We start from the raw sequence: 25,246 nt of genomic DNA, 5'->3' as shown, positions 1-25,246 counted from the left end.
TAGATGTCTCCCTTCATTTCATCAACAGAAACTTAAAATTACACAGCCACCTACATCCGATTAAAGAACAGTGTTCAAGCAGTAGGTTGTAAAGATGTCACCAAGGAGAAAAGCTGACCCACTGAACCTTTGTAACTAGCAATTTCGCAGTTTACATTAGATCTTGGTCTGAGTCGGTGGGTAATTTACTTAAAATTAACCCCCACACAACCACGTATGATCTGGAAATCACAAAAGATGCAATAGCTGTAAAGCCCCACCTGCTTCACACAGGACTGTATTTTGTACGTTGTACGTGCACACCCACAAATCACGGAAGCTGCAAAGGCTCTCTCTCAGCAGCACGACAGCTCCTGCTCACACAGGCAAATAACTGCTGCCTTGTTTTCTCTCCAGGGACAGTCTCAGCAATTATTTTCATCTGCCCGCTCTCCAGCATCACCAGAGCCACTGGCACTTGGGATGCACTGGGGACTCCTCAGCACTCACAGCCCAACTCCCTTCCTAGCTGATGAAGCAGAGTAGTTACTTTTTAGTGACTGTTTTCCCATAAAAATCTATCTTTTTCTTTCACTGTGGCACTGCCTGATGCTAAGGAGATCTAGATTTGTGGCTGTGTTCCTAATTTAGGTAAGAATTGAGCATTTCTTTGCTATTGCAGTCTATTTACTCTGTCTGCAGAAGATAAGCTGTCACCCTTACGCAGTTGGGTTGCCGTGAGCCACCACAACACTGTATGGAAATTGGAGATTCAGGTGTGTCAGCTCCTACCTGCATCATATGGGCCGAAGGATCTGTACTGGGAGACTTGGTTGGACTCGATGATCTCAAAGGTCCCTTCCAACCATGAAGATTCTGTGATTCTGTGAAGCTGCATGTCGCACCGAATGCCAGGCAGATCCCCGTGGGAGCCCATGTTCTGCACCACCTGGTCTTCTGAAAGCAAGGGGCTTACGTTTTGGGAAGTGTACAGTCCTGTGGGCAAAAACAGATGTAAAAGCTCAGGTTGGTTACGTTGCCTCAGGTGGGAGGAACACGCAATCGCTTACATTTTGTCAAACCAAAACAGTAGTGCAAGACCTACACACGGCAGTTCATGGCTCATAGAAGGTAAAGCAAATACATTTTATTTGGGCTTGCAGTCAAAGTTTTAGCACCTTAGATCACATTCTGTAGATTACACTCATGGTATCTGAAGACAGATCCTCAGCAAGTATCTCTGCAGTCAGCAGAGCAGTGGAAGATCTGAGCTCCCTCCAGAACAGTCACAGTTCTTGATGCCACCAAAAGCACATACTCCAATACATAAGAAAATGATATTACTGCAATCATTTTAAAACTTCTCACATTTCCCTTCTCAACCAAGCCATTTGCTGTCAAGTCTGTGACAGAAAAAAAAATAATCTATGTTCCAAAGCACACCTCTCGTTGCTGAAACACTGCAAGTTAAATTTGCTTCACGTTAATGAATGTGTTCCTTTGTACTGGTGACTGATTTATCATGGCTTATAATTGTGTCAATTAGAAATAACATCTCTGACCCTCTCTTATTGCCATGATTTCAATCAGTGTAATGCGATATATCATGTGTATATCATATAATGTGACATACTGATTTCAATCAGCATCATTAGCTTAATGCCGTGATTCCAGTCAGTATAAAAGCTCCATATGTAACACAGCCATACTCAGGAACGGTTCACATACACGTGGGGAGCAAAGCAGGATCGAGAACAGAGCAGAGTGTTAAAACTCTACAGTTTAGCAATCAGTAAAACTACACCTCTTTGTACACATCAGCTCCTGAGCTTAGCAGATGAGCAAGTGGGACTACTATAGGATATTTAACTATAAAAGAAGCTAAAGACACTGGATTTTAAAAAAAAAAAAAAAAGCAACAGAGCAACCCACCTGGCCTAATGATGCTTCACTGTCACTTAGCGTAAAACTGATTTTCAAGATTTGTTTCTTCAGACAGCACACGACAGGGTCCTGCACATGTGACAAAACAATGGCTTGAGTGGGCAATAATCGATTTACTTACATTATGCTTCAACAGGAGAAGAGCCTGCAAGCATACCCTTCCCCTCCACCTACTGCATAATATTAGCAGGAAACTACAGGCAAGAAAAATGAGTTAGAAGTAGTGACAAGTAATGTTCCTACCTTTCAGTGCTGCTTAGGTAATACCAAAGAAGCATACGAGCTGGGGGCATTTTCAGTTTTGTACCTGCTGTAAGTTGAATGAGAGCTACTGTTTAGAAAATAATTGCTGGGAAAAAAAAAATAATAATATCCACAAACCCCAAAAACCCCCAAAACAAAAGTAATTTCTGTACATCAAATTTTTGTACACACAAAAGTGAGCAAATTAACTAGAAGCACCACTTGTATAAGAAGCTTTACCATGAGTCTTTATCAAAGTTACACTTGTTACTCTATCTGGTTATTTTTGGGAAACTTACCTTCTTTCTGGTATAAAGCTTTAGACAGCCATTTACTGAAGTATCTTCTATGGCCAGAAGTGGTATTACACACCTCCTCCCATAACATCTGCAGCAATCTGTTTGCTAAACTGTAAGTAGTAGCAATCAAGAGCATTAATACAGTAAACTATTCAGATCAAAACCGTTCTGATCTGATTACTGCTGAAGTCAGAAGGTACAGTGATTAGCTGACAGAGCTTAGATTTTAATAAGAAACATATTTTTTTTCCAGTAAATTCCGGGCCAGATACTTTTACTTGTAAATGTCTTTTCCAAAGCTGTTAGTCTTTGCCAACATTCATTCAAGAACACTGGAAACAAAGTTGTAGGGCGATTCTTGTCTGCTTAGGCAGACGAGAATGAAAGTAATTCCTACTGCAGGAATCCACAGCTCTGGATTGGGAAAACCACTGCAAGCACTCACAAGGAATATCTGCAACGTAGGTTGGAGGGAGCCAGATCTGCAGCACTGTGAATTCAGTAGCCATTTTCCCAAATATGGGAATGGTTGAGATAGTGAACGCAAAACCCTACTCTAATTCCTAAAGCTTCTGTATTTGACAGCTCTGGAAGGCACTGTATGGATCCCACATTAAGATTCCTTCATATCAAGAAGGCGCTGGGTTAGAAAATGCAACTAAATTAACACCCAGGGGATGGTTGATGGCATGGCTGACCCATCTTCAGCACCCTTTTTGACCAGGAATAACAGCCAGCTACGTATATTGCCAGCAAAGCTTCAGGAGGAAAGAGGGCAAACACTCCATTGAGATTTTAATTGCTGATAGCACACAATTTGTGAAAAGCAAGAAGGGATTAAAAATATCAGTAATGCCAACCCATAAATCTTACAAGAAGTGTGAGAAGTAAGAGGCCAGTGCTAAAAAATACTTCCAATCCCTGGTGTGCAGTCTATATAATCAGTATCACACCTGGACTGCACAGAGGTTGCAGCAAGCTGTCATCAAAATTAACTTGCATAACATAAAAGCACAAGAAGTGTTTCAAGAATGGAACAAACAGGCAGATGAGTCTAACAGGTGGAAGGTATGGAGTGGGAGGTGTCCCTGCCCATGGCAGAGGGGTTGGAACTAGATGATCCTTAAGGTTCCTTCCAATCCAAACCATTCTATGATGAGATGGCCAGTCATAAGGATGCCCAGAGCTCTGACTCCTCACCTTCATGTAGAGGCAGTCTTTAACACCACAACCAGAAAGATGCAGCGAAGAGGTAAAAGCTGCTGGGCTTTCAAACCTAGCTAAAAACTAGGTACTCTTTAGCCACTTCATTTTATAGTGAGTAGTAAAAAGAGATCCTATTCCCAGAAGCAACATTCAGACACTGCCTGGTGCTTAGCGAATGGTGCACATCCAGTCACATCCCATAGATTCCTGTGCCACACTACCTCTGCTTCCAGCCTTTCTGAAGCATCACTGTGCTGCCAGGAGAGGATCCCACAGTTCATAACGTACACATTTATGGAGCTTGGACCCCTCAGAGCCCCTGAGAGAGTGACAAAATCTACAAGCATCTATCATGTGGTAAGAGCTGCATTTCCTGCACGTTTATGGGTCCAAAGTGTAGCATCAGTGCAACTACAAGTCAGCTGAATGGGGAAAGAAGAAATCATGCGCTGTAATATTTTAACTGTCTCTGACTACACAATTTGTCACATCCCAGCAACACTATCTGTAAAAGACAAAATAAATGCCACACTTGGGTCAGGCTTTTTAGTTCAGTGTCCTGTCTTTAATATTGGACAGCAGCAGATACATCAAAAAAAGAAAAAAGGCATGCAAGAAACTCAGTAGTTGTTAAAAACCTACCTCCTGAGAGAAGCATCTCTTACTGTTTATGCCATCAGCACAAGGGTTTGTACCACTATGAACAAGGGTTGGCTCCCCCTGCCTCTTTCTTCTATATATTCCTTACATCTTATATTCCTTCTATATATTCTATATATATTCTGAGCTCTATTTCTAGAGGAACAAAGAAAAAGCTAATGTTGAGGACTGCTGGGAATGCAGTTCTTATGGCTGGGTGAGCTACTGTCACATGCATGGCTTGTACACATTTCTCTAAGCAAAGTTTATATTTAGGGAACACAAAAACAACTCTCTGCTAGAAACATATATGAGATGACATTTTATTATTATGCATAATGTGTATCATTCACAGCTTACTGGTCTGTAGTCCTAGAATGTAGTAGGTACGTACGGAAATGAACTTAAATGACTTCGCATTGACAGTGAAAATAAATCACATTTTAATGTTAAATCGCACTATTCACTGCATCTCAGTGAAAAGAGGGTATAGAATAAACAATTCTCCTATAGTGAGAGCACAAGAGTCTTCCACTCCCATTTCCTGACTTACATCTCAAGTGCTTGCCTTTAAGCCAAAGTCAAAAACCTACAAACAAAGCAACAACACAAAAAAACCAAGGAAGGGAGGGAAGAGGAGAACAAAGTACATAGCTGAAACAGCCACAGGTTTCAGATTTGCACAGGTATTGCTTTTTTTTTTTTTTAAACTCAGCAGCCTTTGAAAAGAAATAAATAGCATCACCAATAACTGTGTAGTTTTATATTTCAAGTCATGCTTTAGCTCTTATTTTAAAGAGTGGAAAGAAAAGGAACAGAACTGAAATTTACTTAAATATAGTTACTTAGTATTCCATGACTTTCTTGAGTTACTCACAGATTCAACATTTCAGTCTTTAAACCTATTCTTTTCAACGATGCTTCTTGGGTAGAAAATTAATGAAATAATCAGAAAAGAACAGCAAAGACAGTTGAGTAGCTAACAATACAGTGTTTCAGTCTGCATGTATTAAGAACATTGATTTTGCATATTTTTATCACAGCTTTTGGGTTTGGTTTTTTATGGCAAAAAAGTCTAATTGCTTCACAGAAGGTTCATAAGGGAATAACGCTACAGTCTTAAAGTACATACTTCAGTGAGGTTTCACCACTCTGCATCTCCAACGGCTTTTGCAAAAACATGGTCTTTACCCTTAAAGGACACCACTCCATCTTTTAAGAAGAACTTCCATCTGTTCTTAGTTCGATGTATCTGATGAAAAAAAATAAATCAACACACACCTCCCGCAAAAAAAAAAAATAAAAAAATTACACCATCCAGTGAAGAAAAATTTTTTAAGCACAACTTGGTTTAGAAGCCTTGTTTTTCTTTTAAAATCTCTAGCCCAAACCACATGAAATGCTGTCACTGAACACACCACAAATATTCAATCGAGGCACTAGATTTCAGTTGTTTATAATGAATTCCCTGCCCTCTCAAGGGAACAACCTCCTGCATCTTAGTGCACATACCCACTCCTGCCCCCAGTCCCTACCCCCTCGCCCCCCAACCCCCCAAAAAAAGGCAACAAAGGTAGCTGTGTGACAGCTCAACACTGGCAGGGAAACAAGACAATAATGAAGCAATTAAACTAGCATATCAGTCCCAAAATATACTGCACCTTGCAAAGCACAGAGCCATCAGGGTAAGGCTAAAAGCAGGAAAACTTTGCTCAAAAGCAAATACTGCCATGCAAAACAATAGGAAGGAATTTGCATAGTATGTTTCTTTTTAAAGGCCTGCAGAAAGTTATTGTTTAATACTAAAAGAAGGAATTTTAAACATCTCCAGAAAATTCCTTGTATTTTAAGGATCAGTCTATTTTCAAGTCCAGAAAGAAAAAGGAGGAAACCAAAAGAAACAGGATAGTAACTTTACCAACAGCATTCTTTTACAGGTAACAAGGTAATTCAGTGGATAACTGTTTCCATCTGCTTTCTACTAGGCCCACACATTTTATTAAATCTATATAGGAAAGGAGAAGTTACCAACATCTTCCCCCAGCTTCTGTAACTATTAATTTCTAATAACATCTGATCTAAGTTTCCTATAGACAAGTCCGATGCTGAACTATCTTTTTTTTTTTTAAGTTTTGAAACAATTTTTCAGCTTATTACAGACAAAACTTGCTGTAGATAACAATATCCACCACCTATAGCATCTGTACCATCAAACTGAGTTACAAAGCTGCAAAACTTTGTGTACCTTTTCAATATAATATAGACACCCTGGCTCAGTTTCAGATGCATTTTCCACACACTCCCCTATAACTACATTTTCCAAAATAACTAGTTTCTGAAACACTCAATCTGTTATACTTTAGTAAAGACAATTTTCTTAGTAGCTCACTGTTTCCTAAAACACAGATACCATTAAGGCAGGCCTAGCTGAACACACACACAAAATTATCCATAGTCACTTTTGAAAGAATAAAAGCCAAGGCACATCCTTAAGCAAACTATAGACAATTTTTTCCATATTTGTTTCAAAATAAAATACACATTTTGTTTTGTCAGCTTTCAAAGTACTGATATGTAAGCATCCAAATCCATACCAGAGTTAGAAGTACTTAATTTGATCTTCAAGAGTTCAAAATAAGGTTGAATTTTAAACATTAAAATGAAGGAGGATAAAATAGCCCTTAACAACTGTTTAAGTTTTTAGACCCAACAGAATTCTAGCAGGAAAATCTCTCAGTAAGCACTTCAAAGACAAAAAATGTAAAAGAAAGTGCACATGCTCCTCTTTCTATTACTCATTTCAGAAGTTTTAATTCTGAAAATGCATACATATATCCATGGAGCTGATATTACCTAAAAGTTAAATAAATGCATAAGCTTTTGCAGCTTTACAAATCTTAGTTTTGCAAGATGTGGCTGCCTTTCCTTTTCCTTTAATTGGCCATTATAAACCAGTTGATTATCCTCATTTCAGAAAACAGCAGGTAAGTCTTCAGACTATTGTCACCTAAACGTGTAATTTAAACAATTTTTACAGCACTAGATTTTTTAAAAAGGCACTGACAGTAAACTAGGCATGGATTTGCTGAAGATACTATTTAGAATGATTAAAGAACAAAGATAAAACTATATACTGTACCTTGTCATACTGACAAACTATCACATTGTCAGTGTCAAACAAGTCTGGAATGTCCTGTTCACTGACATCATCACCAGAATTTATGGGGTCCTAGAGATTAAAATTATTAAAAATATAAAATTATACGATTATATATCTTTCAGAATAGCATTGAATACACTTGACATTAAACACACTTAAAACAATAAAGGTTACCGTTGCAAAAATCAAGACCTAGAGGCTATCAAGACCACGTTGCACAAAGCTAACTGTAAGCATCTTCGCACACTTATGTTCTCAAAAACAAAAATACCTTAAACAAAAACACCCTAAACAAAAACCCAGACCAAATAACTGACAAAGCTGACTCCAGTAACTGGAATACTAATCAACTGGTATTTATTTGAAGTCCAGATGCTATGAGTTGATTCTATTGTGAATCTCCAGGATACAAAATTGCACATCTCTAAGAAAAGCCTTTTCCTAGGAAACATACCTACTTGTATCACATTGTTCTCTTATCTGTCTAAACCCCTGTGGTCCTTCAGAAGGAAAAGAAACTTAGATTTGCATCCCAATCTTACTTAAATAAAAAGCAGAATTCATTCCACTGAGGCCACAGCTTTACCATAAAACTTTAATTCTGGCAATTAAGTATTTTAATTCATCCAATAGACAAATTACTTCTCAACACCTCTTTCATTTGTCCATGCTCCTCATAGTGAGCTCTCCAGTAATGTCTCAGCAGTACATCCTACCTCAAGAGGTATGTAACTTAATGATGCTTTCTCTACATTCAACTCACTAGGAACTGTTTCTGGGTGCACCAATTCAACAGTCAAGACCGATACACTATTGTAACGTGTTTCACAAGGCTTAAAAGTAAATTACCTCCTCAACTATATCTATCTGGGGCTCTTCATTATCACCACCACTGCTGCTAGACTCCACGTTTGAGATACTGTCACGTTCTTCATCATCGTCTTCCTCATCCTCCAGAACTTTTAGATCCTCTGATTCAATAAAGCCAGTGAATTCATTCTCCTCGCTATCTTTCGTATGTGGTATTTCTTCCTTGGGAGAAACATCACCAGTACCATCTAGCTGAATTATGCCTTCAATGTCACTGCAGATATCCTTCTCTGATTGTAAATTAGATTCCAACTGCTCAGCAGGTTCCATCTGACAGGAATAAGAGAGACCAGAGACAGCTTGTGAATTAGCACCACTGTCCAGTACAAAGTCTGAGACTTTTGTTTAATAAAGCAACTAGACTGGGGTACTAAAATGAGAGTTTCAAGTCCTGGCCTACTTGTAAACCCCAAATACATTTGCAAATCTTGTTCTTACACCTAGCCTTAAATGGAATCCATGACAAATATTCCCCAGCGATACAGAAAGACATTTTATTAGAATTTTCTTTAGACACTGTTGTACTCAAACAACTTCAAGAAAAAGATGATCAAGTGGGCCTTTCGAATTTCTATTGCAAAGAAAACTCCAAAACCAAACCAAACAAGAAAAAGGAAACAAGCTATGTCCCTGCCCCAAAAAAATAGTATTTTACATTTTTAAATAATAGTAAAGATTAACTCATACCTCTCCCTCAACTCAAAACGCTGTGTTTAAATAAGGTACAAGAAGCGGAGAGAGACAGTAAATATTTCAGTACTTCAAGTTAGTGTTCATAAAAGCGCTAGAATTCCTAAACAGATCATTCACAGGAGCATAAAAGGGCTTTAAGCTTTCAACCATCTTCAGTTTCTCATTAAATCTTTATTGTAGCACTTAATTCACATCCATATAAACTTTCTACTTCAAAAAAATAACACTTTGTTTTGACCTTCCATTCTTACTACGGACAGTCTTCATCATCATGCCATCAAAGTTCAGATGAGCAATATAACATGCTTTCTGTTTATAGTCATTTGTCATTACTGTCATTAAATTTGCATTTAATAAATCAGCCTCAATCACATACAAGCACTACAACTCAAAGTCAACAAGCCAACCTGAACTTAAAACATCTGCAAATAATTTCTGGAACAAATCAGGAAAGCGACCTGTTAATTGAAGTAATTCAAGTTTTCCACACAGCTCTAGGTCAATTCTTGTTTGTTCAGGATTTTTTCCCAAGGAAATACATTTCCTTCCAGCAGATTTTTCACTTATCAAATCTGACTTTTCATACTCAATACGCATTCTCAATGCAAGTTAAACGCTCTTCACATGTTACAAGTTAAAACTAATCCCAGCTGATGCAGCAAAAGCAATTTCCCCACAACTGATCAGTATCCATATGCAGATTCAGTAACAGAATGAAATGGAAGTTCTTAAAGGGTCATTCGTGTCTGCTCAGTCGCAAGAAAAAATCCTATTGTCTTCCAAAATAGTAAGACTAAGAATACATTCTATCTAACCATTAAGCTTTTAGCATGTTTAGATTTACATTCTTTTTAATCCCAGTATTTTAGCAATATTTGTAACAAATTCTTCATGTAAAAATAAGCAGTCTGCTACTGCTACTCAAAACAAGCTCAAGAATGAACTTTAAAATTATAATAATTTTTATTATTATAATTTAGAGGTGCTACTTGACACTCACAGATGTGTTTGGTCATATCTCCTATGATAATTCAACCAACCATCTCCAACAGGTGTATTTGCACCAGCTGAGAAATAAAAGGTCTTACCTTGTCAGAGGAAGCAATGCTCTCCTGATCTTTCGGAACAGTGTCATCATCCAAACTTTTGCCTGTGATAATCAGGTTAATGATATCATCAGGCACCTGCTGTTGCATCGACCCCTCAGGCTCAATGTCTAACTGCCCCTCCACATCCAGCAGTACGCTGCTTGAGTTGTTTGCCAAGGATTCAGCAGGGGAAAACCCTTCAGAGGATTCTGGAGTAAACACAGCTGTGTGAAGATTGCCGGGCTGGGATTTTTCTGTTGAGTCTGCACGCTGATTCAACACTGTATTGCTTGCAACTTGCTGCTGACTCACAGAAGGCTGCTGGACCAAGGTAGTATTGGCGGAGTTCTCCAGGTGGTTTTTTTCTATAAGAGTTGGTTGAAATGCCATGGTCTGCTGGAGGGCAGTCTCCTGGGGTTGCAATGTTCCATCAGCTGCCTGGGCAGAAGATGCGTTTGCCTGTGCAACACTGGCAACGTTGGCTTGCAGAACTGAAGGCTGCCCAAGAGGCTGAAACATCTGCTGAACAGAATGATGTCGAATATTTGCATCTCCTGCAGCCTGTGCAACCATAACAGGCACATTTACCTTATAAAGGTGCCCTACGAAGGGAAGAGTTAAAAACTGCTTCAGCAGGTTAAGCACTTGTCCTGTTACCACTAATAACCAACAGCAAACACTCAGGCAAACTATGAGAAACAGGATGTTTACAAAGCAGTACTTTCCCCAAGCACAATTTCAGCCTTTGAAAATTAAGCGTTCAGAGGCTTTGTCAGTCAGACCTTCCATCCCTACCATCACGTTTAATACCTCTTTTTTGGTTTGGGCCTCCACAATACCCTGTGGCAGTAAGTTCAATAATTTAATTACATACCAGACTTAAAAGGAAAAAAAAAAAAAGAAAATCCTGTTTTGAATTTCTTTCCATGTCATTCCAGAAACTAAGGAATACAAGATGAAACAGTAAACTATTCCACATCTACAGGGATATTGCACTTCTTTAAGGACCTTTAGGTATCCCCTCTAAAAAAACCTGCCTAGTTTAGTTTAAAAAAAAAAAAAAAAAAGACTCCTAGTTTATCTATCTTCTTTTTGTATTAAAACCATTCCAAATACTGAATCCTTAAAGTTGTTATTATTATTAGTGTTAGAATTAAGATGCCAGAGCTAAATTCCCAATTTCATTTAGCTGTTCTTTCCCCACACACATGCTTATACACACATGGAGTCACTAACACCAGCCTATAGGTCTCAAAACCTATAGTGACATTAATTCTCAAAGAACAGCTGTTTGAGGAAAGAGTCAAACTATGAATGAAATGAGCCTTCCACTCATCACACCCTAAGCAGTACAAGCACATTTTTGTACAAGCAGTACAGGCAGTTTTACCAGCAAAAGAACGTGAGCAAAAAAGGTTAATGGATGGATTTTATTTGAATGGATGGATTTTATTTGAATAAGAAAGCAATTTGATTCTGAAGCACCAGAATATCTTTACCTTTTTAAAACATGGAAGATTGTCCCTGATATAGGAGGAGGAGATACCTTTGTCTGGGCTGACAAAGGGACACATTTGTGAGCAGTTGTAAAATAAAAAAATGGCATCACCTGGCAGCCCATGTTAACTGATCCTGCAAGTGTACACAACTGACACACTAACTAATCAATGTAATTACTTCCCCCATGCAGCAATTACAAACACAAACGACAAAGGAAGAAGAGGGTAACCGGCTCTACCCACCTATACTTCACATTATTATTTTCTTTTCATCTATAGTGCTCGGGACCATTTTTCAATATCCACATACAGCCAACACAGTGTAATGTTTGACACCTCCTCTTTAATCTTACCAGCTGCTGTCTGCAGCGTCACCCCGGCCGGCACATGGACGGGATAAGCGATGCCCGGAGGGAGAGTCAGAGTTGCACCCGCTCGTAAAGCGCCCTAGAGACACAAGAGCTTTATTAAGAAATAGTGCATACTTTATCTCCTAGGGCCCTAGATGTCACACAAACACATCCAGATGAAACCTGAATGAGGGCCTTTTTGTGATCATCTTTACTAAAGAGTTGCTTCAGATTATTGAGATTTAGACAGATAAAGTATTCTGTATTCACGGAACAATGACTTGCCACGTTTCCTATTTTCCAGTCATAACATTCTCTTTTTGTTAACAGAACACTTCCCTGTCTCCCCATCAATGTACACACCATCCAGAAAAGTATTTTTCCCCACTCAGAACCACTTTTGCCTAAGATCATGCATTACACCACACAACACAGACTCCTTGCCTAGGCCTATGATGTCACTTCACATTCTCTTTTTCTCCTGGAAAGCAGCAAGTTGGACACACAGCTCCCTTTCAAACTAGCTGTTCTGGGGAAATCCACATTTTCAATTGGGAAACTTGCATGTTACACAAACATCTTCCCAATATCATATTTCAGCTTGGAAAGCTAGTCAGCCTGAGGCTCAGGAAGCACTCAAAGTCATCAAGCTCTGACAATTAGTAGCCACTCCGCAAATTTTGCCATGCCCAGAGTTCACAACCTGTCAACTCTAAAAACACTAATTCTCTTCTGGATTATCTCTATTCCTCACAGATAATGCTGCTCTCAGCTTTACTAGTGCTAACATTTCCCAATCATGCATTATTTGAACACCCAGTAATAAAAATAATTTTTAATAAAGGATCTGTAGATGTGCATTTCCACTATACTTCCATCCTACAGGATAAATACATGCAGCCATGTCTTCCAACACATTTCTGGCAGCACTGCTTGCAAAACCAACTGGTAGAGCCCTATCCTTTTTCACTGCTCAAACAGATGCAGCAGAGTTCCAGCTCTCCCTCCGCAGACTCAGTTTTGTACGGCTTTCATTAAAAAAAGAAAAACCAACAAAAACAAACAAACAAACAAAAACCCAACCCACAGGGTTAGAAGTAAAAACAGTGAGTTTCTTCAGCTGTTGATTGTCTCTCAGCAGTACTTCTGCTCCCTGAACTACTATATTATATTGGACAGATGAAACTGTCATGAGAAATGATACTTTTTCAGTCCCTAAATGCTGTCCTTAAGCATCTATACATGGCAAATATTTAATACTTGTGTCCCCCTTAAACCTATTAACAAATGACAAACTTAATCATTTAGAACTCAGAATAATCAACATTGAAATAAAATGTCACTACAGCTACATACCAGGTCTGCTCCTGTGAAAGGTGGAAAACTTCTGCCAGTTGGGATAACTAAAGAAGCTACGTGGGGGAAAAAAAACCACAGCCACTTTATAAAAAGGCATTAATTTCTCAGACACAGTTGATCTTTCAGTAATTTACAGCAAGCACTGCTGAAACTAAAGCAATCTATTTTCAGTTCATATTCATTAGATCAACAAACAAGCACACACATCTAGATAAGGCTCATGTATGTACTTCCCTTTATGTTCCATCAATTTCATGCTGTACTTAGGAGGGAAAGGTTATACCCTGTATTTATAAAACTTACATTTTGCTAAAAGCTGGTCTTGGAGGTCACTTGTTGCTTTGTTGGGGTTTTTTTTGTTTGTTTTTAAAATATTTCTATTTAACTATTTGATCTGTTTAAGTTGTACTGTAAAAATCAAGCATGCCATTTCTATTTATTGCGTCACTTTGTCCAAAAAGCATATATGTAAAATGTAGTGCCTTGTCAACATGAGGAAATCGTGCAAATGTTTTTCTGCACCAGAACAAATCCAACCATGCCAATAGCAGCAACAGTAGGGTGGGATTTCCAAAAGCATTCACTACTGACTTTAGTGGGAAAAGATAAGCCAAAGGGAAAACTTTCCTAGGCTTCAAGAAGCAAACAATTTAGGTAGCCCTAACTATTTGAAAATCTTCAGCAACAGGATAATTCAAATTCCATTTAAAAAACAACAACCACTACCAAACAAAACCAAACGACTTCACTGGCTTCAACAGATCATTTTGCCTTAATATTGCCCTTCCAAAACTTAGCAGTAACAAGGTAAAGTTCATTAAATACAAAGCCTCCAACAGCAAACAAACCCAAAAGTATATTCCCTTTAGCCACAAGGAATAAATAAAACATCTGTCTCCAAACCAAGTCCATTCAACTATGAAGACTGTAAGAAAAAACAGATGAAGTGTGCCTGCCCAACTCTGAAGTGCACTATGCCACATTTTCATTAAATTACCTCATATGGGTTTTTGGTCCTTTAAGGGGAAAGGTCCTAATGGCCTCTCACACTGGGAAAAGCTTCAGCTGAGCATTACACTCTACCATAACACTCCCACAGTGGTCAGCTGGAGTTAATTGAGAAGAATAGGTCCTGATGTCAGGGTTAGTGTGAAAGTCGGTACTTCTCTGCAATGGGAATACTGCTTCTAGGAAACCTAACTGAAAGACAAACCAGAAAACTCCCCCAAAACTCCCACTCTTCCGTTTGAGTAAGGGATTACATTTTAACAAGTGCAGAAGCAGATGAAACTCTACACTAAGCACCACAGCAGAGCTGCGTGGCACAACCATGCCATATAACTTCTGCACACATCATGCCACACATCACAAGGGGAAGTGAAAGCTTAATCCTAATGGTAAATTTGCAATTGAAGGGCAAATTCTGGAGTTCCGGACTGCAGACAAGAAGGCTAAAGTTTTCTTCACATTTTGCTACTGGAAACAAGCAACAGACCAAGAGCATGTAGACATAACAGCATTAGTTTATCAAAGTTTAATTCACTCTTTATTGGTCAAATTCAGCTTTCAAATAATTACTGTTCCCCATCATGCTAGATACATACATAAGCACCACAAACCAAGATTAGCACAGCACCTTCAAGTCTTCCAAAAAGATTCCTGAATCACTGAGCTATTCTTAAAGTGCATCTGCTGTGTTCAACACCACCTGACCTGCTGAAGCCTGCAGAACGCGGTGAAAACCATGCGGCAACTGCAGGGTAAACTGGGGAGGATGGTGGCTGCGTCTGAAGAAGCCTTCTGTTGCTTTAGACTGCATCACCTTGGTTTCCCAAAGCTGCAGAAAGATTAAGGTCAACAGATATCAGCTTGAAAAACAGACCACATCTAAAATGATAATAACATATTCCTAGTTTTTCAAAGAGTAAATTGACCGATTCTATTCAATCAACATGGTAAACGTTCACTACTGAATTTTGACTTCCAGCAGCCCAGTAGATCGTTTGCAGGATATTTGAAACTCTATGTTAGGGCAGAAGTTTGCGTGTTTTGGAGGGCAAAGAAACAGCCAGGTCCCTCATTTCAAAAGAAAAAAAAAACAAAAAACAAAAAACACCACAACTTTTATTAACGCCGGGGAACCCAACAAACCTGTTTCAAGTCTTTCAGAACCTGTTCCTCTACACCTTCTTCTGCAAAGAGTTCCTGCACACCTTCAATCACATCTTCAATAATAGACTTGTATAGTTTTGGCTACATATAAAAAAAACAAACACACACCAAAATATTTTCAAGTTAAGAAGGACATAACTCATTTGAAATGATAGCACGAAGTCTAATCTCACTGCATGAACTACTGTTACAAACTGAACAGCATGAAGAGATGAGTGTACTAAATGGAATACTCTGTCAGGAGCAAAGGTCTGCAAATCCACTCAGTCTTTTAAGTCTGGCATCCCTGGCAACAGACATCCCTGGAAAAATACTGGATTTGAGCCTCAAATTATTGGTTTCTGCGGGCTACAGAAATGCTTAAGAAAATCCTAGGAACGTTACAAAAACAAGTGCTATGCTGTATTTTCAAACAAGCATGTCTAAAATGTCCGTTTCAAGCTGACATCTACTGCTTCGTATCATTCTAGAGTCATTGCCCCTAACTTAAAGGCCAAGGAACAATATAAACTATTAAAAATGAGATGCACCACTTCTATCAGAAGCATAATGTCAGTAACTTGCAAGAAATAACTGAGGTGTTTTTTTTCCTTTGTGGTAATAGTGTGATGCTGTACAGTAGTTTAGCTAAGGAAATTTTAACACTATACCTATCAATACATATAATTCATCTCACATTACAACAGAACTCCAACACAACATTTTATTCCTTCTTCTGCCTATGTCAGTGATTAAATCCTAATCTTCCGGTCAGGCCCAGACAACAGACACACATAAGCTTCAAGATTCATCCATTCAGATGCAAATGCAAGATAATAAGCTTTTAGCAATTTAAAGCTTATTAATCCTGACTATCATTACTACCAGTATAGCCTATACAAGGTGAAAGATGAAGCTGAGATTTTTTTTGAAATCTTAGAAGCTAAGGCTCTGGGATATTAATTTACATTTTCCTAATTTAACATCAAATTAGTATTTTTCTGCTCTGCAGTTGTTCTAAACTGCAGATGATAAACAATTTGTTAAAAAAAAAAAAACAACCTAGGAGTGAGTTATTAAGAAGTAACAAGTTAACCTTTTTGCAAAAAGGCTATCAGTGCAACATAGCACTGCTCTAAAATAGCAATACTCATATATGATTTCTTATGGGAGGTTAGAGATCTCCAAGAATTTCCTCAGCTCATTTCAGGATACTAGAAAGGTACTAGAGGGGGGTGAGGGAGGGGAGTGTGTGGAATTATACTACACTAAAAGATTTTGAGTAGCCCAGACTTAAAATGCTTTGCCTTCATTGTTAACCCAGAAGAGAAACTGACTTTAAATTGCTCACCAGGCCTATTCCTCTCTCCAGGATTGCCAAACTACATTGCATTAAGCAGTTTTACAGTACATACAAATATTTATTACGCTATACAAAAACTGCAGGTAGCAACTGTGAAATTCAAGCATGTTTCCAAATTAGAGAAGAACAATTAGAGTGCTGTACAACAGTTTTACCCCAAGGCACATGGCTACTCCTTTGCCAGAACCGGCCCATCCATAAACACTTCATGAACAAGGAAAAAAACCACTGTTTTTCTTTGTATATGGTGAGGTGGCAAGGAGGGACTGACCAACACCCTACTCCAGCAAAGCCAAGAGCACATCTTAAAAGTGAAGCCTCCATGGTTGCCCCGGGATTACCGTCATCTGAAGGACTCTCTGAAATCCCAGATGAAACCCTGGGTGAATAAAAGCCACCACCTTTCTCCACAGCACCCCTAAGCCTGCAGAGCATCACTCCCCAGCCTGCAGGTGCAAGCCACGGCCTCACACCAAACCCTGACACCATGCTTTTGCACGCAAAAGGCTTGCTTTTTTTTTTTTTAACGAACCCTCCCCAAAATTAATGGCCTTCGAAGTCACCCCTGGCCTTCCCGCGCCAGGGGACGGCCGGCAGCTCCCACCGAAGCTCCCGGGGACCCCGGCGGGCAGCAGGGCCTGAGGAGCAGAAGGCGGCGATTTCCCCGACCCTCGCCCGGCCCCATCCCCTCCATCCTTCCCTCCGGCTCTGAGGGGCAGCCGGACCCAGCCGGACCGTTCAGCATTCCCCAAACCCGGCTACTCGCCGCGGGGTCGGCACCGAGACCGGGCCCGGCCTCGCCGCCGGCCGGCCCCTCACCACGGGGTTAGCGTGATCCATGGCGCCGGCCGCCATCAGCCCGCCCTCCCGCCTTAAGGCGCCGTTGCCATGGCGACGCGGCCTGCCCGCCGCCGGCCCCGCCCGGGCCCTCCTCCGCCTTCCTCTGGTGGGATCCCCGTTTCCCTCTCCGTCCCTGAAACACCCCGTGCGGTGACCATACACCGGGGCGTAACGGAACGCTGGGGACTGAAACCCGGGTTTCTTCTTTCAGCTCCCGAGACCAAAAAGCCGGGCCCTCAGAAGGCGCATGGGCCGCCGCGGGGCCTGGTTTGCAGTTGGGAGCCTGAGCTCTGGCCCGAGACTTCAGGCTTTGAGCGGAGAGCAACCCCTTAGTGCGAAAATATACCTAGGAAAGCTGGCTACAGAAAGCGTATGATTTTGCCCTAATAAACTCTGAAGTCATTATTACCTCATAAACGGGGAGATAGCTGAAGCGACCAGTGAAGTAGCAGCAATCTGGTACAACTACTCAAATTATTGCTTGCATTTGCAGCAATCTGTTCATATGTTAATACAGAGATTTTCCAATTTAGCAGTTACTCATCTGGAAAAATGTTCATTAATCTCATATATGCAGGAGAATATACACTTTGGCCTTTATACACCTTTTACCTGTACATGGATCGATGTAACCCTGATGATTCTGAGAACCTAGAAACATCATCTCTTTTTCCTTTCTTTTTTCCTTTCTTTTTCCATTTTTAGGTAGCTATGTAGTTACAGCGCTGTAAGGCTTGTGAAGAGGAGAGTCACCCGTTAAGCTTTAATCTTTAAGGCTGGCTGACTTACACATCCTGAAAAATGAAAAGATTTTAATGAAAATACTGACAGACCTTTAATTATCTAGCTAGCCTAACACCTACGATAATAATATAAAAAAAAAGCAGCAACATCCATAATAATATTGTAAGTTGCATTTTCACGATTGAGACAAATGCAATTCGCTATTGAAGTCATTTTGCTCTGCAACAAAATATGTTTAATGACACTGTCTGGGTCTTGAATTAAACAGCAATTGCACATTCAGCTGTTCTGTATGCCCTGCATCATCACCAGGAAAAGGCGAGCCATGTTGCTTGCTTTGCTTATAGAATAATTTAAATAATAAGATGTAATTTTTTTAAAGCACAGCGCTCATTCAAAACTGTCTGGGATAGTACATAGAGCATCATTATTCTTCTCTTGTCTGGTCAGTCCTGGTGTGTTAGCAGAGAGAGTGGGAAGAAGTTACCACCTTTGGGATCTCAGGTGGTGGTCCTGCAGCTGGCTTTGACCTGTGCCCGAGACAGATAAACCTGATGCAGAGCCATCTATCTGCCAGTGCACTCTACAGCAGCTTTGGAAAGGTGGAAGTGCAGAAAGATATTTTAAATTAGTTCCCTGCTCTCTACCACCCTTTGTTTATCTAGGGATTACAAAGTGCCTTGAAATTGGAACAATTTGTATGCCTAACATCAAAAAGAAAGAGAGGTTGGGGAGCTTGATACCAAAGGACTTCTCAGCTGTCTCAAATAGTGGTTGGGTTACTTGGGTTATGTCCACATGAAAATTTGCAGACTACAGCAAACGCTCTCCAGGTTGACGGTGTCTCTCTGTATTTGCATATACTTAGCACATCTCACCAGCACAAGGCCCTATGGGCATACCCTGTATGCTGTAAATTACATCTTTTTATCGCCAGGGAATACCAAAGCTCCATCACCAAGGTCAACGTGTCAGCTCCCTTCACGCAAGGGACAGAAGACTAAGCCTACTGGTGGCACACAACTGTCACTAGGGAGAAAGTGAAAACTGGGAGATGCCATCCCTGGGGGTATTTAGAAGACACGTAGATCATAGAATCATGGAATGTTTTGGGTTGGAAGGGACCTTCAAGATCACCTTGTTCCAACCCCCCTGCCATGGGCAAGGACACCTCCCACTAGACCAGGTTGCTCTAAGCTCCATCCAGCCTGGCCTTGGACACCTCCAGAGATGGGACATCCACAGCTTCCCTGGGCAACCTCTTGCAGATGTGGCGCTTAGGGGCACGGTTTAGTGGTAGTTTTGGCAGTGCTAGGTTAACTGTTGGGCTTGATGATCTCAAAGGTCTCTTCCAACCAAAACGATTTTGTGATTCTATTCTAACTTTACAAACTGCAGCAGGAGGTTACAGCCGGCTCTTCCTGCTAACCAGCGCACTTACACTTTCATCTGAGGTATTTTACAAATTCAGAGAGAAGGTGTCTTTTCATCCAAGCACTGAACAGCACGAGAAACGCTTAATATACACTGAAAGAATTAAATCATCTCTGAGCAAGAAAAAAATATAAAAATATCTGTGAATAGGATTACTCATACTGACTGGCTACAGGTGATCTTAACCTAATATCAGTCTCCTGCAGCACAAAGTGCAACCCTCTACTGATTTTCATGCTTATGGATTTTGTTAACATTTAACTCCACTTTTAAGAGAAGAAACTGAGGCACAGACACACAAAATCACGGAATCATAGAATGGTTTGGGTTGGAAGGGACGTTAAAGATCACAGGAAAGAATTTCTTCCTAAGATCTAATCTAAATCTCCCCTCTTTCAGGTTGAACTTCATGAGGTTTTCAATATCTTGCCCAAGCTCACAAACAGCAGCCAGGACCAGCATCCAGGTTTCATCAGTCTTGGTTCAGCTTCTGATTCAGCTCTTCCCCTGAGTTGCGGTCTCTTTAACAGCTCACGAGAGTTTTAAAAGTCAGGCTACCAGAAAGATTAGCATACTGTTCAAACCCTCCTGATTTTTCAGGGTTTTTGTTGGCATTTGGGATAGTGTTGCTTAAGGACACCTCAAACATCCGTTTACTGGACAGGTTTTAATTTTTAATTATTTATACTCCTCTTGGTACATGATGTCTACAGAAGATTTATTTTTGGATGATGAACCTTTATTAATCATAAAAAAAAAGAAAAAAAATTTACCATTTTCAAATGCCTTCCTTCTAGAAACAGAGCCTTCAACAAACTCAGATGCTTGGTAATGAATGCCCTCTTCTGTTTAAATCCAGCATTGCTGCTGTAGACGAAAATGGCTACTCAACTGCAGGACTGCAGAATTCCTTCTGAAGGCATATTTTACAAATGCCATCTTGCCCTTCTTTCCAATGAAAGCAATCATTCTTAGGAGGAACCGGTTGCAGAATCTGGGCAGTCCTCACGGAGATGCCTTGGCATGGGCAGCGCTGTAATTTCATTTTGAAGTTATTCTCTAACATGTTCCCTTTGTTTTCAGCTGTTGACTCACAGATATATAGCGCTCTGGGCTCATAACCCATTTTATTAACACTGTGATTTTGTTATAAGCACCATCATTTCCATCAGAGCTCTGAGACAGGTAACACCGAGACCTATGATTTGTTCCTCTTTCATTTATCATGTGTGACTCCTGTTTCTTCAAGGGCCTCTCCTTTTTTTACCTGATTTAAACCACTTTATCAGAGGAACCATAAAAAGAGCTGTCCCTTAATTCAATTTAATGACAAATTTTCAGGACATTGGGTGGCATAAGAAAGACTATATTAAAACAGCAGTGCTGATGGATTGAATCCACTGAATAGCGCTGTGTATCTCAGCTCCTTGATAAGCCCAGAGGCTTGTGTAGTATGAGTAAGCCTAATTAAGGATGAAATAAGCCGTGCCTTTCCTAAATACTCACCCTGATATGTATGCCTTAACGAGGAGAGAGAGCATCGAAGGGAAACAGCAGCCACTTCACTGTCCCTGGAGAAGGACCAGCCCCAGGGACATGCAGAACCCCATGGAGACAGGGTGCATCAGGGAGGTAAGCGCCACCAGAAACACCATTCCTCCATACTGGAATTAGCTGCTGGGAGTTCAGTCGAGCAGATGATTGCAGAAGTCCAGCAGCTTTAGCGCAAAGTTAAGTAAGAGCAGAGCAGCATGTTTTGGCCAAGGCCAGTTTGCTCTGTCTACATTTGCACTTGGTGATTTGGAGAGGAGCAAAGCTGAGTGACCACAGCAGCCTCTTTCCCCAGCAGTGGGCTTTGCAGCACCAACCAATACCACTAAAATCATCTGGAAAGTGACTGAGAGACAGGTTGAAGCATGGTTTAACAGTCGGTTTCTCCTTTTTACTGCCTAATTGATACTAGTTTAACTCTGCTAAAGAATTACTCCGATAGATGGAGACTAACCTGCATTGCTGTAGTGGGTCTTGGGAGCATTTTTATGAGGACACCAATATTTGCTCAATGTCTTCATCTTCCTGAAGTTCCCTTTCAGACTGCACACGGTTGGAGTCCCGCTGTCCTAATACTTGACTGTACACTCCTTTTTGCTGGTTTGTGTTTCTTTTTTTCCCCAACTCTACTTCTGTGTAGATGTGCTCCACACACCTTTTAACAATATTAATCACAGAAGTAGCAGCAAAAATATTCCCTAGCTTGTTCCTCTGGCTCTGTGGAAACAGTTTCAATTAGCGTGCTGTGGTGTTCCGTGGACTAAAACAGCCTTTCTCACCCTTTCTCTCCAGGCAGTGGATGGCTCCCACCATTTTAGATGAACCGTCACCTAAATCCTGGTGTTGGTATTGATATTTAGACAGTAAAATCTACTCAACAGCAGTGACAGCAGTAGTGTACCTCTTGGCATCATCAGGGTGATACCTACATTCTTGCGTTAAATCCTCCCTGTTCCTCTGCTAGGTTTTATTTGATATTTTCAGTGCATCTCCTACAGCATGACTGTGTCAGTGGTCCCTCACATCAGCAAGGTCTTCAGTCCAGGAGGACAGCTTCCCAGTACAGATGTGATGCAGGGATGCTCAAGACAGATTGAGCAAGTTCTTCTGCTTGGGGTCTGGTGGCAGTACCTACTATGTGAAAGTGGGGCCAGGAGCACCAGCTTGGCTGGTTCAGGTAGGGCACCTCTCACGGTGCCCCATCAGTCTCACACCCACTTTGCTGCATCTCCAGTAGCTCTGCCCATGTACACTGTTCTTCAGCTGCTCCCAACTCTTCCTCTTCCCCAACCAAGGAGAGCATTCAGTTAATTCTTCCCTGGCAGCTACTCGCAGTTTTGTTCTCAATACATTCCCTTGAAGGCACTTCTCTGCGTGGGTTCCTCAGTGCTTTTGTGTTTCAGTTCCTTTTATAGGGAAACTTCTTCCCTGGACTCAGAGAGGCAGCAGCTCTCCTTACCCCTTCCAAACAACCTCTGCCCACTGCCCTTTCCTTCTGCCAGCTCCCTGCCTCCTCCCTCTTGACCCCATCACTGGTCACTCTGTGGGTCTCTTCTGTTCCCAGCATGTCCCCACTTCGATTTTTTCCCCCTGGGACTTTTAGTTTTGAATATAGAAATGGAAGTGAAAGTTATTCTGTATTAAACCCCAAAGGCCATCACAATGCAATGCAACACCAGACTGTACCTACCCACAACCCGAAATACCTGATCTCTCTGGGCTTTGTGGGATGGCAAAATAGAATTTGAGCTGATGCTTTTTCTTTTCTTTCTATCAGTAGAGCTTCAGGGAGTGTGAACATCACTTACAATGTGTTAGGATTGTTGCTGTAAAAAAAAATTACAGGTTGTTTTTACTAAGGAAAGAACAGGGATATAAAATAGCACATATGAGGCATAGGACATATTAGGAAACTGTCCCAAAAATAAATGCTTTCATGTTTCTACTTGTATTCTAGCAATTTACCATCTCAGTTTTTTTCATGTACCTGAATCATATTGTTCACTGATACTTTCTAAACACTGCAGACTGTTTAGGCTCTGGATGGGGAATATACTTCTGCTGGACAACATGCTTTCCATTTGCAGGTGCTCACTGAAGTGAATGAACTGAAAATGGATGTTCACCGTCTTCCCCAGTGTTTCCCAGAACTGCTGACCGCTTTGCTAAGGAAACAACAGCACAGGACAAGTGACATGGTTATTTTATACTTTAAGCCCATTCTTTGAATGCTGCCCCACAAACCTCCGCCTTATTCCTGTATTTTCTCACAGAGATTTCATCCTTTCCCTAGTAACAGCTCATTTCATTTCAAGAACAGGCTTTGAAATTATAAGAGTCTTAACAGTTGTTGCTACATTATATTCAAATATCCCAGACAGATCAGAGGAAGTACTCAATAGGAAAAAATACAGTATTCTTTGGCTTACTATTGTTACACAAATATGGAAGGAAAAGGGCTTGCCAAAAATGATCATTAATGGAATATAGTGCATCGTCCAGCTTTCTGCAATAAGCTTTATCTAAGATGAGGAGTGGTCTCCCCCACTCACACGCAGAGCAGAACTGATGATACGAAATCAACCAGTTAATTACAGTAAATGTAAAACAAGCTTGATAAATTTCTGGTGAGGGGACAAGAAACTGCTAGTTTGAAATACAACTTTATTTTTTTAATCAATATGCAATCTACAAAATGTTATTACAAGATAATCAGCATGATCTGTTTATACTGACAAAAGACCCGAATAAAATTATATTTTCCATTAAGAATAACAGAACTGCTTCAGAGTTATCAAAATTATAGCTAAGAACTATGAACTGCAGCAGTTAGTTACTGTGTTTAGTCAAAAAAAAGACAAAGAAATGTAAAATAGAGGTGTGGACAACACCAAGTCTGTCAAGTAAAAGAAACACAACTAAAAGCAACACATAAAAATACGTTTTCAGATGTAAAGTACTTTTGGACAATTAACAGGGAATCTGGAGGGAAAAAAAAAGGCAAGGAGCATAAGGATGACAGCAGCTTGGCATCATGTTCAATGGAGTGTGCACCGTCATCCTCATTTCTCAAGAACTGCTACACAGGGGCAGTCAGACCATAATTCCCAATCATTGCAAAGCTTCAGCTTTGACACCCCAATAACACCTCTTTTCCTCTCTTTTGTGCTCTTTTCTGGTTGGAATAAGCAGGCATTGCAGGTTGCTTACTTATTAGCATCAAGAATCTTCTACAGTGGGTTTTTTCCAGCTATTACCACTATCCCTTTCTTTTTTTTTTTTTGCCTCTCCTTTATTCTTAGAGACTTTGATGCAGATCCCATTTCGTCAGTTAAAAGACTTCCATTGACTTCAATGGGTATTTGAATCCAAAATTACATCAAGTACCATATTTACCTACAGTAATACAATTAGTACGAGAAAGATGAACGCAAAGAGAAAGTTTGCCAGTTTCAGCAAATACAACACTTTGTAAATAAGGCAAACACACTATAAAAATAGCTGTTTTCATTGATTTCCATTTAAAATATAAAACACCCCAAACCCTGCTGGTTCTTTGTGAAGGAAACACAGATTATATCTAAATATTGCCCTGTAGTAAATGTTAGTGAATGGTTAGACTACTTATAACCCAGATTTCTAAAGAATCAAATCCAGTATGTTTACTTGCTGTCACCTCCTGTAGCCTTCATAGAATATGCTAGCAAATGAGTATTAAAACATTGAGAATATTTGTTCAGGAGGTTATACTCAAAGGGCATCAGACAATGCAGAAGAAATCTTAGAAACGGGAAGGCAGGGTGTTTCTGCTTTGGCATGTTGTAATAGAACAGG

At 40.3% G+C, this 25,246-nt stretch overlaps 1 protein-coding gene across 1 annotated transcript; it reads right to left on the bottom strand.

Moving 5' to 3' along the window:
- Window positions 1-5,447: 5,447 nt before the first annotated feature.
- Window positions 5,448-17,683, bottom strand: GTF2A1L (general transcription factor IIA 1-like). Its single transcript, XM_014962457.1, has 9 exons — window positions 17,663-17,683; window positions 15,481-15,582; window positions 15,043-15,166; window positions 13,327-13,382; window positions 11,974-12,067; window positions 10,122-10,723; window positions 8,320-8,610; window positions 7,450-7,539; window positions 5,448-5,562 (listed from the first exon to the last, which is right to left on the bottom strand). Exons 1-9 carry the CDS (start codon window positions 17,681-17,683, stop codon window positions 5,455-5,457), a joined length of 1,488 nt encoding a protein of 495 aa, XP_014817943.1. The 3' UTR covers window positions 5,448-5,454.
- Window positions 17,684-25,246: the final 7,563 nt, after the last annotated feature.

The sequence above is a fragment of the Calidris pugnax genome, unplaced genomic scaffold (genome assembly GCF_001431845.1).
Source record: "Calidris pugnax isolate Ruff unplaced genomic scaffold, ASM143184v1 scaffold147, whole genome shotgun sequence".
NCBI lineage: Eukaryota > Metazoa > Chordata > Aves > Charadriiformes > Scolopacidae > Calidris > Calidris pugnax.
The sequence above is the reverse complement of the archived record's forward strand: the minus strand, read 5'-3'. Positions and strand labels throughout refer to the sequence as shown.

Coding starts and splice junctions, on each gene's coding strand:
- GTF2A1L (XM_014962457.1), bottom strand. CDS start 17,683: ATGGATCACGCTAACCCCGTG. Junction 13,383..15,042: donor CGTTCTGCAGGCTTCAGCAG/GTCAGGTGGTGT, acceptor TCCCCCACGTAG/CTTCTTTAGTTATCCCAACT. Junction 7,540..8,319: donor AGATAGATATAGTTGAGGAG/GTAATTTACTTT, acceptor TTTAATCTCTAG/GACCCCATAAATTCTGGTGA.